Source organism: Gracilinanus agilis, chromosome 2, assembly GCF_016433145.1.
Source record: "Gracilinanus agilis isolate LMUSP501 chromosome 2, AgileGrace, whole genome shotgun sequence".
Classification (NCBI taxonomy): domain Eukaryota; kingdom Metazoa; phylum Chordata; class Mammalia; order Didelphimorphia; family Didelphidae; genus Gracilinanus; species Gracilinanus agilis.
In genome coordinates, this window is record NC_058131.1 from 527684936 (window position 1) to 527701774 (window position 16839).

General features: G+C 38.6%; 1 protein-coding gene across 1 annotated transcript in view; it reads right to left on the reverse strand.

Moving 5' to 3' along the window:
* Nucleotides 1-15966, reverse strand: part of MAPKBP1 (mitogen-activated protein kinase binding protein 1) — a 93134-nt gene extending 77168 nt beyond the window's left edge. The window contains exon 1 of the mRNA XM_044660026.1: nt 15853-15966. Within this exon, the coding sequence (XP_044515961.1) occupies nt 15853-15966 (114 nt within the window). The remainder of the gene's footprint in view (nt 1-15852) is intronic.
* Nucleotides 15967-16839: the final 873 nt, after the last annotated feature.

Consider the following 16839-nt stretch of genomic DNA (forward strand, 5'->3'; position numbering starts at 1 on the left):
TATGTGAAAGTCTCTCATCAGACAAGGGCAGAGGAAGTGAACCCAGGGTGCTCAGAAGCTTTCTCAGGGACCAGAGAAGCTGCTCTGAGAGCCCACCAAAACCTTCCCATCCCTGTTTCACATCAAGGAAGTTCTCAGTCTAGCCTGCTAGAAGGGAAGGAGTGTTGACAATAGTTCCTTACCTTTTCTCTTCCCTTGGTTTCAAATAGCTATTCTGTCCCTAAACAGAGTTTAAAAGTTTAAAGGTAATTCTTGAGCTTATCAATATACAGAGACTAGAGCCATCTGTCCTTCACCTAAAGAGGCATGGGGGATGTCAGAGTCAGAAGGCCAGAAATTCAATGTAGGCTCTGACTACCACTCACTTATGTGGCCTTGGGCAATCCCTTAACTTTTCTAATTCCTCAACCATAAAATGAAAAGCCTAGACAAATAACCTCTAATAATAATAAGGGCTAAAATTATTTACATAAAATGTTTTATGAAAAACACATTGAGTGGTAACAAATTTTCTTTGTTTTTATACCTATATAAAATTTTGAAATTATTGGTTTATGCCAATCCCAACAAATGGAATTAATTCTCTTCCCCACTATTTCTTCCTATTAAAATCCACCCATCCTTCAAAGACTGTTAGTTCCTCCCCTAGAAAATATCTCCTATTAATTTTGTATAGACTTAACTATTTACAAGTTGTCTTCCCTCCATGGAAAATAAGCTCCTTGAGGGCAAGAACTAGTTTATTTTTGTCTATATCTCCAGTACTTATCACAGTGCTTGGCACATAATGTATGCTTGTGGATTGATTGAACCACCTTTGGAGTCTTTTCCAGTCTCTCTCCTTCCTCTACCTTGCAGAGGAATAATAATCTGTGCTACCTTGGACTATAGATATTTATGTATGTGCCATATCTTCTCTACTAGATTGCATATTTGGTTGTTTTTTTTTTTTAAAAAACCTTTACCTTCTGTCTTGGTATCAATTCTAAGACAGAAGAGGGGTAAGGGCTAGGCAATCAGAATTAAGTGACTTGCCCACAGTCACACTGCTGGGAAGTCTCTGAGACCAGATTTGAACCCAGGTCTTCCAGGCCTGGTGCTCTATCCACTGTTCTACCTAGTTGACTCCACGTATTCTTTAAAGGCAAGAGCCATCTTCTAAATCTTTGCATTTCTCCATAATGTCAAATACTACCACCACTTTTAAAATGTATCATCCACTTGAAAGTCACAACTCTTGAGAAGCTGGTAGGGCAGATGTCATTATCCCTTCTTTACAGATGAGGAAACAGAGGCTGGGGCAAGGGGAATATTGGAGGGAATAAAGGGGGAGTCCTCCTCAGCTGACAAAAGGCAGAGTTGGGGCTAGAATGCAAATCTTCAAAATCCCTTGTTAGTACTCTGTTATTAACAAGGTGGATTCCTCTCATACATAAATGATTTTTTTTAATGTTAGGGATAACACTGGCTACTACCCTATTCCCCTCTGCTCCTGGGCTTCTATTAAGTGAAGTTAACTATATTGAAAGGAGAAATTCTATTACTCGGAGAATGTCACAAAAATGTGCCAATACTAAGGGCAGGTCTAAAAACAGGGTACAGAATCACAAAACTGAGAACTAGAAGAGACCTCAAGGGTTCTCTAGTCCAAGCCAGATCAAAAGGAATTTCTAATACCTGACTGGAAAAGGTCCTTCACCCTTCCAGAGAAAAGGAACCCTCCACCTCCTTCTGGAAGTCTCTTCTACTTTGGGACAAATACATCTGTTGGGAAGTTTTTCTTGATATCAAATCTAAAGTTTCTCTTTGCAATTTCTACTCGTTGCTCCTGATTCTATTATATAAGGGCCACAGAGTAAGTCAAATCCTTCTTCAGCACACTAGAATGGTAACAGCAAACCTATGATACGTGTGTCAGCACTGGCATGTGTAGCCATTTTTGATAACACGCGGCCGCATACAGAGAAGTATGGGGTTGTTATGCCGAGGATGAAACTTTTGCTGTAGTGTAGTGTTGACACTCTGTGCACTATAAATGACAATTCTACCTATATTAATTTACCTATTTTGGTTTATCAAATACAGTTATATATTACGATTATACATTTTTTATTTAAACTATAAAAATCACAAAATTATGGTTTTTTGTAATTGATTTGGTTGAAAAAAGTATATCCAATATAACAAGCTTGCCAGTTGAGGAATTTAGATTTGTTATTTTTCCTACTTGAAGTAAAGTGTGAAGTGAATTATCTCCAAATAGGTTAAACAGATTTTTTTTTTTTTGTCATGAAGCAGGAAGAAGACAAATAGGAAAAATAACAAATCTAAATTCCTCAAACAGCAAGCTTGTTATTTTGGATATACTTTTTTCAACCAAATTAATTACAACTGTAAATTATAATTTAAATAATAATATTCTGGATGGCAATTTGGAACTATGCCCAAAAGGCTTTAAAAGACTGTCTACCCTTTGATCCAGTCATACCACTGCTGGGTTTATACCCCAAAGAGATCATAAGGAAAGACTTGTACAAATATATTTATAGCCGCACTCTTTGTAGTGGTAAAAAAACTGGACCTCCAGGAATTGATGCAGAGCAAAAGGAGCAGAGCCAGAAGAACATTGTACACAGAGACTGATACACTATGGTACAATCGAATGTAATGGATTTCTGTACTAGCAGCAATGCAATGACCCGGGACAATTCTGAGGGATTTATGGAAAAGAACGCTACCCACATTCAGAGGAAAAACTATGGGAGTAGAAACACAGAAGAAAAACAACTACTTGAACACATGGGTTGATTCGGATATAATTTGGGATGTAGACTCTAAATGACCAACCCAGTGCAACCATCAATAATATGGAAATAGGTCCTGATAGACAACACATGTAAAAATCAGTGGAAATGTGTGTCGGCTGGGGTGTGGGGTGTGGAGGGGAGGGAAAGAACATGAATCATGTAACCATGGAAAAATTTTCTAAAAATTAAAAAGTTAAAAGCTAAATATAAAAAAATAAACAGATTTTCAAGTAGTAGTGGTGAGGTGATTCAGCTTTGCTTTTTCTTCTGTAGTTATTTTAGACTTTGGTTTTATATATGTACCTTTAGTCATATTAAAAAAAGTTTTTCTATAGTATTTTGAAACAACATTTGTTATATTAAAAACATAGATGATTACTATCTTTGTCAAAACCTTTTTTTCTGTATCTATTGATGTAATCATATAGTTTTTCTATTCATAAAATTATGTTACTTTCTTAATGAATTCTAGATTGTATCCCTAGTATAAATCTAACATGGTTATAGTAAATTATTTATGGGATATATTGTATTTGCTCTTTATTTAGACTCATTAAAGCCCTTCCCTTCCAGCAAAAAAATTAAATAATAATATTCATAATTGTTTTTAATAAAATATTTAATGAACGATTTTAGCTTTAAATGTGAAATGGATTGTTTGTTTTTTTTTTAGGGTTTTTGTTGCCTTTTTTTTTATAACACAGTAATTTCCTCATGTCCTCTCCTTGTCCCAAACACCATTATCCAAAAAAATCCTGTAACAAAGAAAGCATTTAAGCAAAACCAACCGAGTCTGACAGCCTATATACCATATTCCATATCTGCACCTTTTTACTGAGGGGAAAGAAGAATCTCTTCTTGAAGACTGAGACTGGTCATTAGAATTAATCAGTCTGATAGTTTTTTAATGTAATTGATCCTGATTTTTAAAAACAAAAAATAAAACATTTCACTCAGCTCAATATGAGATATATAAAATACTGGGTTATGCTGACTCAGTAGTCCCTTTGCTCTTCCTGTTTACTCAAAGATTGAAATACAGCTTTTTGACCTTTTTTTTAAAAACCCTTACCTTCTTTCCTAGAATCAATTCTAAGTACTAGTTCCAAGGCAAAAGAGCTTAGTAAGAGCTAGACACTTGGGTTTAAGTGACTTGATTACAGTCATATAGCTAATAAGTGTCTTGGGGCCAAATATGAACTCAGGATCTCCCATCTCTAGGCCTGGCTCTCTGTTCACTGAGCCACCTAGCTGTTCCCTGAATTTTTTAAATGCCAGCTTCTTAATTTAATATTATTTCAAAAGAAGGAATCATTTATTCTGATACCTATAGGTATTGCTATTAAAAACTAGATTATTATTTCAATACTTTCTGATCTATCCAGATATTTAAAAGTCTATCAATTTACTGGTATGGTTTTCTTTGACAAGTTCGAAGGCAAGTATTTTCTGAATGGTTCGACCTTGGCCCTGCAATTTATTCCATAGTACCTGTTGTTACAAAGAGATATTAACCATTCATCTTCAACAGTTAAGGTCCTAGGCACTGAGAACACTGGCAAGAATATAAGCTGGAAATAGGTCACTGCTATTTACAGACAAAAGAAAAAATGAGAAGACAAAAAAAGTTGGATACAGAAGAAGCCATATCAAAAAGCATAAACCTGTTTATAAGCAGGGGGTGGAAAAAGTGCCACCAAAGCAGAAGAAAGTTCCCTGGTAGTATTGAACTGATGAAGGAGGAGACAGGTAGATTATGATCTCACTGAAAACACTTCCAAAGGTTTCTGAGAGAAAGACCTGGGCCCAGCCATCACTGTCATGGCTCTTAAGGCAGAACACAGCCAGGAAACCAGGAAAAGCTGTCCAAGCATCCCTCCCATACCCCAAGCAATAGCAAATAGCAGCCCAAATGCACTCTATACCTGGCTGAAACTAGAGCAAAAACAACTCTTACAGCCTGAAGCTGCAGGTTTCAAGCTCAGCTTCTCCCAATCTTACTACCAGGTTCAGTCCCAAGTTCATGTTCCCAAACCAGAAGCCACCAAGGAAAAATCTTCAAGAAACTGACATTAAGACTTCAGTGGTCCAATCAACTCCCTGAAGGGAAGCCAAGAACAGGTCCTAGTCTAAAAATATTGACAAGGTTACTTGTCACACTGGCTGCTTTCATGCTTCCCCTGGTCCTAGCTATGCAGGGTATCCTGTAACACTTCCAGACCTTCCTTTTCTGGTTTATCCTAAAGGTGAGCCACAGAAGAGGCACTAAAGCAGACACACACACTTCTCAGCTGGTGTGATATCATTTAAGCAGCAGCTGAAACTCCCCAGGGGATCAAGTTTTCTGAATATGCACCTACCTTCCCTACAACAATCACAAAACTGCTGTCCCAATTCTCTATTTGCTGTTGTGCTGCCTTTCTGACTCATATATATATATATTTTTTTATTCATATATATATTATTTTTATTCCATATATATATATTTTATTCATATATATTATTTTTATTCCATATATATATATGGAATAAAAATCTTCCTTATCAAGGTAAGAAAAAAAGTGCTGCCCTCATCCAATTGATCAGACTGTAGGAGCTGCCCCTCCTTATATTTGGTAAGACAAATATCTGGGGAGAATAGAGAAAATCTTACCCCCACCTCTTATTGCTATCACTACTTATTGGAGCAGCAACTACAACACAGGTAAGGAGTTGGGCAATGTAGTTTATGCTCCTTTTCCTATTCCCTGAAACCCCAACTATCAATACTCTTATCATCAATTTCCACCCTAGTTTATATGGAAAATATCTACCATTTGGGTACAATTTATATCTCAAATCAAAATGGAAGCTTTGTGCTCCATTTTAGGCACAAGCAGAAGTTGATGCAAAAGAGAAGCCCAGAGAAGGAGACTTCCAACCTGGCTACTGAGGGACAGAAGAGTTTTCAATTACCAAGAAAAACACCAATCATGACTTCTTTCTGTCCATATTCTTAGGACAGAAAAACAACAACTGGTTGTGGTTTACGGTCAGCTGAAAATCACACAGCTGCACTCTGCATGAGTGTCTTCTTGTGTCCACACTCCACACTGACTCCAGCGGACTGCACAGTACTAGAAATGGGGCTAATAACTCAGAAAGACAGGGAGCTAGGGGTGGAGAAAACTGGTTAGAGATGAAAAATTGTGGACAAATGCTTTAAAATCATTTTTAAAATTAGTAAAAACCATCTTTTAAGAGGCAGTAAAAAGAAAAGGGGGAGTAGATTAATGGTGGTTTTCTGAATCAGAAATTGCATGTCCTTCACCACAGAGGGATTGGGGAATCAAGTAACATCAATATTCTGGGTGCTCTTCACATATATGTCTGCAACTTATTCGAGTCAATTCATTTGGTGAAATTCAAATTCCTATTACATACAAAACATTCTGGGCACTAGGGAAGATAACAAAGATTAAGTCAATTGCAGCTATCATAAAGCTCTGTCTCATAAGCAAATACAGGCCTCCTTTCCACATCTCAGGAATTAGAAGTGTGCCACCAATTAGGAAAATCCATTTTTTGGTCCTCCTTTCATATCAGAGAAAAAGTATGAATTTTTTTGTTTCCTTTTATAGGGCATTTATAATCACCAATTGAAAAATCTGAGTTAAGTATCTGGTCATAGGTTATATTATAGATCAATGTTATAAAAAAAGCCACTATATGAAAAAATTTAAGAATACAAAATACGAAATTAAAAAAAAAAAATGAACCAAGAGCAGGTAGGAGGCTCAGTGGACACGAGAGCCAGGTGTAGAGATGGGAGGTCCTTTGATCAAATGTAGCCTCAGATACTTCCTATCTATGTGACCCTGGGCAAGTCACTTAACCTCCATTGCCTAACCCTTACCACTCTTTTTTGCCTTGGAACCAATACACAGTATTGATTCTAAGACAGAAGGTAAAGGCTAAAATAAATTAAAAAATGAATGGAATTTTAAAATGAACCAAATATGAGAATGATACTAAACATATTGCATGTATAACAAGATTAAAAAAAAATAACCTTTGAATTTCTTACTGGTACTCACTATTAGCCTGTAGCATCTCAATTTTTTTGCTACAAATTTAATTTTAAGAAAAAAATATTGTGTAGCTGTTCATGTATGTTATTAAACAGTTAAATACATACTATACAGGTAATATTACGCATTTATGAGTTACTAAACTTTTTAAGCTCTCTACATTTCTAGCCTGTGTATCATCCACTGGCTTTTGCATTCTTTTTTTTCAAATTAATTTTTTTACTTTAACTTAAAAAAGAAATTGCGTTCATTTACGGTATTAAAAAATAAAATATGATGGTATTATGTAGTACTATACATATGTTTTATGCATTTCTGAGTTTCTAAACTTTTTCTGTGTCTGCTGGCCTTCATATTTCCACAAAATTCCCTTAACATTTCCATTTAATTTCTTATGTGATGTATCAAAAACATGATGGGAAAAGTCATGATGTGGAAGGGATACCTGTAATATTCATATGCCAATAATATATGCATTGCACTGAAAAGTGCAAATGAAGTATTAGGCAAGGTCTGAGAAGTACAGAAAAAACCAAAGTTAACCTGTTCTTCCGCTTATCCCATTCAGCTGTGTTGGTGAACCTATGACACACATGCTGGAGGGGGCTGCTCCCCTCCCCACCTCATCTGAGGACATTTCTCACAAGACCCACTCCTCTGCCCCGCAGAAGTTGTGACAATAATTCTAATATGGCTATTTGGGTCCCTAGAAATTCAGACCTCATAGAGGAGAACTGGGAATCTGGCCAGGGCACTTAAAGATAGGCAGATGGAAGGAAATTAGGTAGTCTAATGAATTCAAGTGTGAAGTGATTTTCCATGTTACTAGCCCTCCTCAATAAAACCCAGTGGTTCCTTCCTCTGTTCAGGATCAAATATGACATCCTCTTGTTGACATTTAAACCCTTGATACATTTCAAATCTCCTTCCTTTCATATCCTTTTTTTTTTTTTTTTTTTTGCCTCCAAACCTTAACCTGTCTTAGAATCAATACAATCAGTTCTAAGCCAGAAGAGTGATAAAAGCTAGGCCTACTGTATTCATTGAGCCACTTAGCTACCCCCATTCAAATTTTTCAAGTCTTCAAATCTTCCTATCTTCTACAAACTCTACAATACAGTGACCACAGTCTACTCGCTGTTCCTCACACACTTCAGCTCTCTTCTCTATCCTTGTGCATTGGCTGTCTCTGCTTGCCTATAATACTCTCCCTTCACACCTCCACCTCTTGATATCCTTGGCTTCCTTTAAGACCCAGCTCAAACACTGTCTTCTGCAAGAGGCCTTCCCTGTCTCCTAAGCCACTTGAGCCTTCTCCTTTTACTCTGAATATATTGTGCATTTACCTATTTATTTACATGTTGTTTTCCCCATTAGAATGTAATCTCCTTGAAGGCAGGGACTCTTTTTGAATTTTTGCCTTTCTCTGTATCCCCTAGAGCTTAGCACAGTGCCTGATAAGTGTTTAATAAATACTTGTTGACTGACTGATATTCAATTCTAGAAGTATATAGGAGACTTCAATATCAAGTATGCTATCCAAATTTCAAAGAAAGAGGACTGCAAGAGCAGAACTTAGTCACAGACCATCACAAAAGAACACTCTAAGATCTCCAACTGAAGAACATCAGCTAGAAATGAAAGGAACAGGGGACACAAATAACACAATACTCAACTTCATTCCAGCCTTGGAGGGAAGCTAAGTGTTAGCAAGGCAAATACAGTTAAACAACAAAATATAAATTTCTTGCCTCTATGCATTAAAGCAGCATAGAAGTTCTCTCTAAAATGGGAGATATATAATTTATTGTTTAGATGGAGAAGTGAAGTTAACGAATACCCTGGGTACATTCTTTAAATGTCCTTCAATACCAGAGGAAAATATTGTGGCCTCTCCAGTAATGAAGACCTTGCTGATACAATCTCTGGCAAAAAGTAAACCAAGACTTGGAAAATCTGAATATTTGCAAATACCAGTCTTATGGACCCACACAAGATCCTGTTTCATACATTCACCACTTTTTTGAAAGAGAGAGGTGAGAAGGTTGGGGCTAGAATAAGAAATAATATGCATATTTCTTAGGTTTTCCCCTAATATCTGACTCTGAAACATCAAAGTGTTCTGATTTGGGGCTATATTAGTAGAACTTAAGTTCTGGCAAGTTCTACAAAGCTGGAAAGGATGAGTACAAGTCCAATGACAGACCTTAGAAACCTACTAAATTTGGAGGGTATCATCAGCAGACCCAATGACAAATTTTTCTAGCACCTTAACGAATAAAGTCTAAGTTGTAGAGAGGTTAAAATCTGCTTTTGTGGAGGGAATAAATGTGTCAATGATTTCATAAAACTGAACATTAATTAGGCAGCTGGAGTCTTTTTTTTTTTAACCTTTACCTTCTGTCAGTATCAATTCTAAGACAGAACAGTGACAAGGAGTAGACAGAGTTAAGTGACTTGTCCAGGGTCACACAGCTAGGAAGTGTCTGAGGTCAGATTTTAACCAAGGTCCTCCTGACTCCAAGTCTGAAGCTCTATCCATTGTGCTCCCTAGTTGACCCACAAAGTCTGAATAAACACAAATGTAACTGCAAACTTCCAAAAAGATGATCCAAAACAACTCTAATCCTATATCCAAAATGCTAGCAACTGTGCTATTAAGGAAAGAGATGAAAAATCTAGAAATGTCCAGTGACATATTATGGCATCTGGAGAAATAGTGCATAGGGCAAGTGACTGAGCAAATCAAATTCAAAATGCTGTAAACACTTTATTTTTCTATCATGATTATTGTCTAAACATGAAGTGAAAACAAGATGTACTCTGTGAACAAAAATAAAGACAAGATCTCTTGGAAAGTTGTTTTGAATTAATACTGTCCTGAATTTCAGGCCTTCAGCAGTTTTCCAAACAAAAGTAGGGGAAATGGCAGTACATCCAGCTTTGGGCTAAGAGGGGAAGTATAGAGATCAATATAAAGCCATATCTCAGCTAATATTTTCATGAGTTAGAATATGAGAATGTTGGTGGAGCTACCTAGTGGGAGAGAGAAATATTGATGTTCACCCCAAAGATATTAGAAATCACTCAACAGGAAACAAAACAGAGACAGAAACTGACCCACAGCATTTGTCCTAATTTACAGTGAGGAATTTGGAAAATAGCAGTGCTGTTAATTCCTACTGTGGTAGAAGCCAACAGACCAGGGAAGAATTTGTAAGCCAATTTGTGACTCTACATGCCTATGCTATTTTAGGCAGCAGAGGAAAAGGTACTAGGTTCTAATCAAAAAAAGAAACTCCCAACTCTGCTGCAATTCTTTCCAAAGGCTAATAAAAACATCAATTAAGATTCCAGGAGACAATCTCCATTTTATAATATTTGTTCTGAAGACCTTATTATATTCTACAAGTGTTTCATTATTTCACTGACCCAGTAAAGCAAACATACATTTAGAGATAAAAAAAAAAATTCAGAAAGGGCTTGCCCAAGGTGGCATACAGAAGAAATACAGGGTGAACGCTATTGGTAACAGGGGTCTCATCTGTGTCCCTTCATCTAGTCGACTGAGCCAAAAAAAAAAAAGCATGGGAATGGACCTTCAGTGTTTGACGCAGAAAAATACTGATTCCTATGAGTTCTAATTGAATTGCATAGTAGAGCATTGATTGATCAGAATACTGAAAATTGAACTTGACCATAGAAATTATTTCGGAGTTCCTTATTCCTATCTCTCACAGAAAGCTTCTGCTAAATTATTAAAGCTCCAGTCCCAGGATTGAATCCAGGGCATTTGAATTCAAACCTTTGGACCAAGAGTTCTCAATCTGGAATTGGCTGATATATTTCAGAGGATTTGTAAACTTGGATGAGAAAAAAATTACATATTTTCACTAACCTTTAGTTTCCTTTGAGACCCTATGTATTTTTTTTATGTATTTAAAAACAGTTGAAGGGAAGGGGGAAAGGAATAAGCATTAAGTGCCTATTATGTGTCAGGAACTATGTTAAGTACTTCACAAATATTATTTGATCCTCACAACAATCCTGTGAAGATTTTGCTATTATCCCTAATTTACAGTTGAGGAAACTAAGGTAGTCAGAGGTAAAGTGACTTGCCTTGGACAACTGGATTAGAACTTAGGTCTTCCTAACTGCTTTATCCCTCTGTCACCTAGCTGCTTCAGGGAAGGGGTTTAGAAGTGCCACCAGACAAAAGAGGTCTATGACACCAAAAAAGTTAACTTCTGCTTTAAGACTCATCACTGAAATTGGAGTTTCCAGGGTAATTACAATCATGTCCTATGAGACAAATGCCAAGGAGCCACATTGTGGTGTAAAGGAAGAGTGCTGGGCCTGAAGTTCAATGACCTAGGTTTAAATCTTATTGCTAACATTTACTAGCTATATGACCAATCAAGATACTTAATCCCTCTGAGCTGGAGATTCTTCATCTATAAAATGAGGCTGTTGGACTCAATGATCTTTAAGGCCACTGAGTTCTAGCTCTAAATCCATGATCCTGAGGGGTTAATAATACCTAAAGTATTATTACCTTCTAGGGTTGGTGTTAGGATTAGAACTAGATTATAAAGTACTTTGCAAAGTCTAAAGTGTTATATAGTTGCATTCTGATACCTCATAGATGACACAAAACTGATATAAGATCCTCAAAAAGAGAAGGATGACACAATACTGCCATAAGATGCTCAAAAAGGATAAAGAAACTCCAATTATGGACCCAGGTGATGAACTGGTAACATGCAGAGTCCTGCCATCCAGATAGTTGGCAAGGGCTTTGAAGATTAGAAAGATTCCATCCCCACAAAGCAATAAGATTCCAGAGTCTCATTAACTAGTTATAAGCAGCAAGTAATAAATATTCAGAAATAACCTAATTAAAAATATTTCAACCTTTCTTCTCTATGAAACCCACAAAGATTCATGAAGATGTGACTAGGCTTCAGTACTACCCTATAACTCTGGGGAAATTAATACATAATGAAAAGGCAAGGTTTGGAAACATAAAACTTCAAGGCTGGGATGGTGCTCAGGTGATTTTACTTAATTTTCCTATCTCCTGGAGGAATAGCATTTAACCCAAGCCAGATTAATAGGTTGTTTTTTTTTTAAACACAGTGTTTTCCTCTGTATACTCTGCAGTGCCTAACCCTAACAACCTGAACATAATAGTCAATAAATTTGTTCAAGTAAATAATGTCCTAAAGACATTTGAAACTCATTACATCCAAAAGTGAGCTCATCATCTTCCACTCTAAACAAACATACTTAGTCAATTCTTTTATGACCATCAATAACTATACAACAGCCCCTTTTGGTTCACATTCTTGAAAAGTCATTTTGGTTCTTATATCCAAACTACATGAATGTATGTAGCCCTTTCTCTGGAATGCTTCTTGAAGCCTCCTTTCTATTTTTATAGCTAGCACTCTAAGCCAATTCTTACTCATTTTACACCAGGATTAGGGGAGGGGGGAAAAAGCCTTCTAGCCATCTCCCTTTCCTGAATTACCATTTTTTAGTATTATCATACAAAGGGCCGTGATCCATTGTCCTCAATTCCCTATTTTCACTAGAGTCAAAAGTAGTTGCAAAAAGACTCATGCAGGCCAGCAGCCTATATAATTATATGCACAATAATAAAAATCAAAATTCCAGTTTCTATTTGTCTAGATATGTATGCAAAGTATTTACTAGTGTGCAATAAAATGGCAATGAGAGTCACCAAAAGGAGCATTTCTCATCCCTGCCCTATTGAATAAAATGTAAATGCTTCACATTGTTGGAAAGGCCTAGAAGAGTGGCCTCTATTCAATCACCCCTTAATTCTTTCCCACAATAGTTCAACAACTTTATTTTTCCATCACTCTCCTATCTAAATGCTTCCCTCCTCACTAACTAACAAGCTGATGTTATTCTCTTCCTACAACTTATTTGTTGCCCCCTCTGCTCTATACATGGCCTTCCCCTTTTCCTGGAATACTCTCCTCACATTTATCTACCAACCAATGTTCTTTATCTCTACAAAACCTTATTCGAAACTCACCTCTCCTTGAAGAACCTTGCCATGATTAATACTAATCTCCTTAGTATATTTTCCTTAGTATCCCTTTAATCTATGCACTATATCATTTGCATTTATTGACACAACTAATCCATCTGAAGAACATTTTTATAAAGTTTCTCTGATGCATTCTGCCTTCTTGACTAAAATAGAAGCCCTGAGGATGGGGATTGCTAGATCTTCTATTCCTTTTGTAATTCTCTCCAGAATGCCTAATAACTGTGCAAGACATACAATGTAGGTACCCATATTTTGATTGACTGAGTCCAGGTAGCTTAATAAACAATTTAACTATTCATTTAATTAAAAGAATATTAAAATCTTCGGTTCTAATCTATAATATAACAACAATTCATAAACTATGAAGACTTTTCAGCTTTCAGCAGCTTTTACAAGATCCACAAAGGTTTCTCTAGAGTGGAGCTATTGCTTGGCATCTCAGCTTTCTGATCAAAAAAACGATAAGATGCAACTTTACTCAGTTGCAGGTAGCAATATTTATTCTCTCATCTGTCCAAATTTGAAGGTCCAGGGATCAGAAAAGATTCCCTGGTTAGATATGTTTCCAAAGTAGAATATTAAAATCAAGTTTCAAATAAGGTAAGCCCTCAGATTCTGCTAGAGGTAGGATAAATCCAACAGGAGAAAAATCCCTATCACACTGGCAATTCTGTGGGCTGATAGTATATAGATAAGCCCACATGGAAAACAGAGAATAGTTTTCCTTCATGATTTATTTCAAAGCCATTTAAAATGCTAAAAATGCCTACTGTCGCTGAGTTACCAAAGAAGCAATATATGAATTGTTTATTTTTTCTCATCCTGAAAAAATGACAGTATAGGGGCCCCCATTATACCTATCTTTAATTCTATTACAGAATTAATCCCACAAACACCACTGGAGTTCTTCCAGCAGTCAGTCAGTGACCACAAACACCTAATGACACTATCAGGATAGTTCACAAGTCCCAGTATTTCAGAAACTATTTGAATCATGAGACTCCCAATATAAACATGAGGTTTTGTAGGCAATTTTTTAAAAAAGCCTTAAGGAACTGCCTGAGCTGAAAGGCTGTTTCTTACCCTCAAAACAGCTGATGGGCCCTTGTCTTTAGGAATACAGTCACACAAAACAACTGTTATTTCTTTAGACACTAAATGCCTTTCGTAGAATCCCTACTCACTTAGATGGCTGCCTCACCCTTTTTGGTCAAAGGTACATAAACTTTACTAAAGTTTTTCCATCATCACATAGCTCCAGGACAGGGAATGTTACAATAAGATGATTTCTATATTCCTGTTTTGAAATATGGGTTTACAAGATCTGTATTAAATTCTCTTGAACCAAAAAGCTGCAACTTCTACATAGCCTCCTAACTTCCAGGGCAAAAATGGAGCCAGCACCACCCAACTTTTTGACTAAGCTCCCTTTATAAACGCTTCCAAATTCCACCATTATCAGTCATCACAAACAAGTCAGAAACACATCTATGTTGATTGTTTCCAAGCTACCTGCCAAGGATCTATACCTGCATTTCTAAAAATAACCGAACATTCATAAAATCTGATCTAAACAATTAAGCAAACAAGATCATAAAACCATAGAACCAGAGCTAGAAGGGACCTCGGAGGCCATCTAAACCAATTTCTTCAATTTACAGATAAAGAAACTGAGACTTAAGGAAGTATAAGTGATTTGGTGAAAGGTCTCACAAGCAGAGTCAGGATCAAATCTACATTTATATTGATCGCAGCAAACTCCATTGGAGAGGCACAAATCCCCCCCAAAATGATAGCAATACAGAAACTTGGGGTCAGTCTCAATCCAGGGCAGTTTCTTCACTAAAATAAATAGAAAGGCTGTTTATCCACTGATTAAGTCCAAGTAAGGATCTCCTGAGGCACAGAGATCTGAACAGAGCTCTCTTAAAACTCTACCACACTGGATAGTGGAGCATTAAATCACTGGCTGCCAGATTTGCTCACCCAATGAAGAGATGCAGGCCAAGCAATAAAATGTAGCTGTTTCAAACGCCTTTCCCAGTGGCAATCCTCTACCTCCCGGTGCTGTTTTGTTTACAGGCCTAATAAGACACAAAAATCTAATCTGATCCTGTGGAAAAGAAGTTCGGGTTTCCTTCAAGAATCAACTTCACTCTACTTTGGCATTCCCAAGATTGCGTAGTTCAGCAAAAGTGTCCAGCAAGTGAACCAGAACTCAAAACAAAACGAAAACAGAGAAAAGAAATAGAAAGGACTAACTTCTTTAACTCCTAGGATCCTTTTATAGTAACAAATGATAGCCATTCTGAACGCTCCCCTCCTCTCCCTCCAGACTTTAAAATGAAATAATTATTACATTTTGCTCGTTGGTACCAAGGGGCTACTACTCAGTTCTGATGGCATCAACCCCATTACGCCAGTACTCCCGGAGAAACCAGACAGACCTTTTAACATTTTCTTTTTGTTCCCAATTTCTAATGAAAGCTGACCAGTTAGTATAAATAAATTTGCCTAGAATCCTGGAGTGGTTACCTAGGAGAACACCTCAAACCCAAGTCAAGCCAAACCCCTAAGCTAAATGTTTTCATAATCCTTTTCCTGATGCTACGAATTCTCACCAGCTAGTCAGCAGTCCTCAGGGAGCATTAGTCACTGCTTACTTTCTAAAAGGCACACAAGCTACGACTATCCCCTCCCAGGAAGGGAAACTGAGTCACCGCAGGACAAGTAGCTTACCCAAGCACAATCAATCTATAGCGAGGCTATGACTGGAAATCAGGAAGCCTAATTCCCACTTATCTGCTCTGATCTCTTAAGTGTCATAGTCTCCTGGACCCCTCCCCCCATGCTTTTCCTTCCTCCCTCCAGAAACAGAACCAAACCTCACCTTGGTGCTGATGTCCTCCCTCCGGTTACCGGCCTTGCTCCTACGCAGTTTTATGGATGGAGACCTGAGCAGGTTCTTGATACGACTGGTTATGGTGGAGCCTTCCACAGACATCATGGTGAGGGATCCCCGAAGGGCGCAGAGACTCAGGCGGATCCCCGGCCTCGGCACGGGCTCCTTATTCCATGGGGTCCTCCAATCTGTCCCAGCACCGACCTACATGGGCGGGGGTCGCTGCATCAGCCGAGCTCCGGCCCCTCGCTCTGCAGTTACCTCCACGCTACATCTCTGCGTCCCCTCCCCCCACCGGGCCCCGTGGGCTCCAAACATCGCCAGGAATGAGAATAAGGAAGGGAAGGGGAGAAATTCCGAAAACCGGGGACGGGGTGGCAAAACGTCAGGCCCACTCATCTACCCGTGCCATAACTGGGAAGGGAGTGGGTAGGACTACCCCGGCGGGAGCCAGAAGTGATTCCCCCAGAATGTTCCCATGGCAACCCGCGGTAAGGGTCGGAGTAGGAGGGGCGGGTGGTGAGGGCAGAGTTGAAGGAAGGGTTCAACTGAGCCGGCCGGGACACTCTGGGGACCCCTGTTCCAGCTCCGGCCCCGTCTCGCCTCAGTATCCAGCCCCCATTCCTTCCCCCACCACCCTGACCCCGGTCCAGCCCCTTCTCCGCCCCCTTTTCCTTGACTTCTCCAGAAATCCCCGGCCTCCAGTCAGCACCCCGACACACTCCTACACACAACCCCGCTCCCGGGCCCCGCCTCACCAGCCCCAGGAGTCGGACACTGTCCAGTTCGCAGGTCCCTTTGGCATCACGCTCGTAACTCCAGCTTCGCCGCAACTGCGGCTACAGGCAGCTATGGCGGCACGAACGGCTCAAAACGCGAACGACGGCCGAGGACGCGGCTTGCTCCCCGGGGGAGGGGCCGTCGGAAAAGAGGCGGGGCCACCAGAGAGTGGGAGGAGGAGATGGGGTTCCCGGG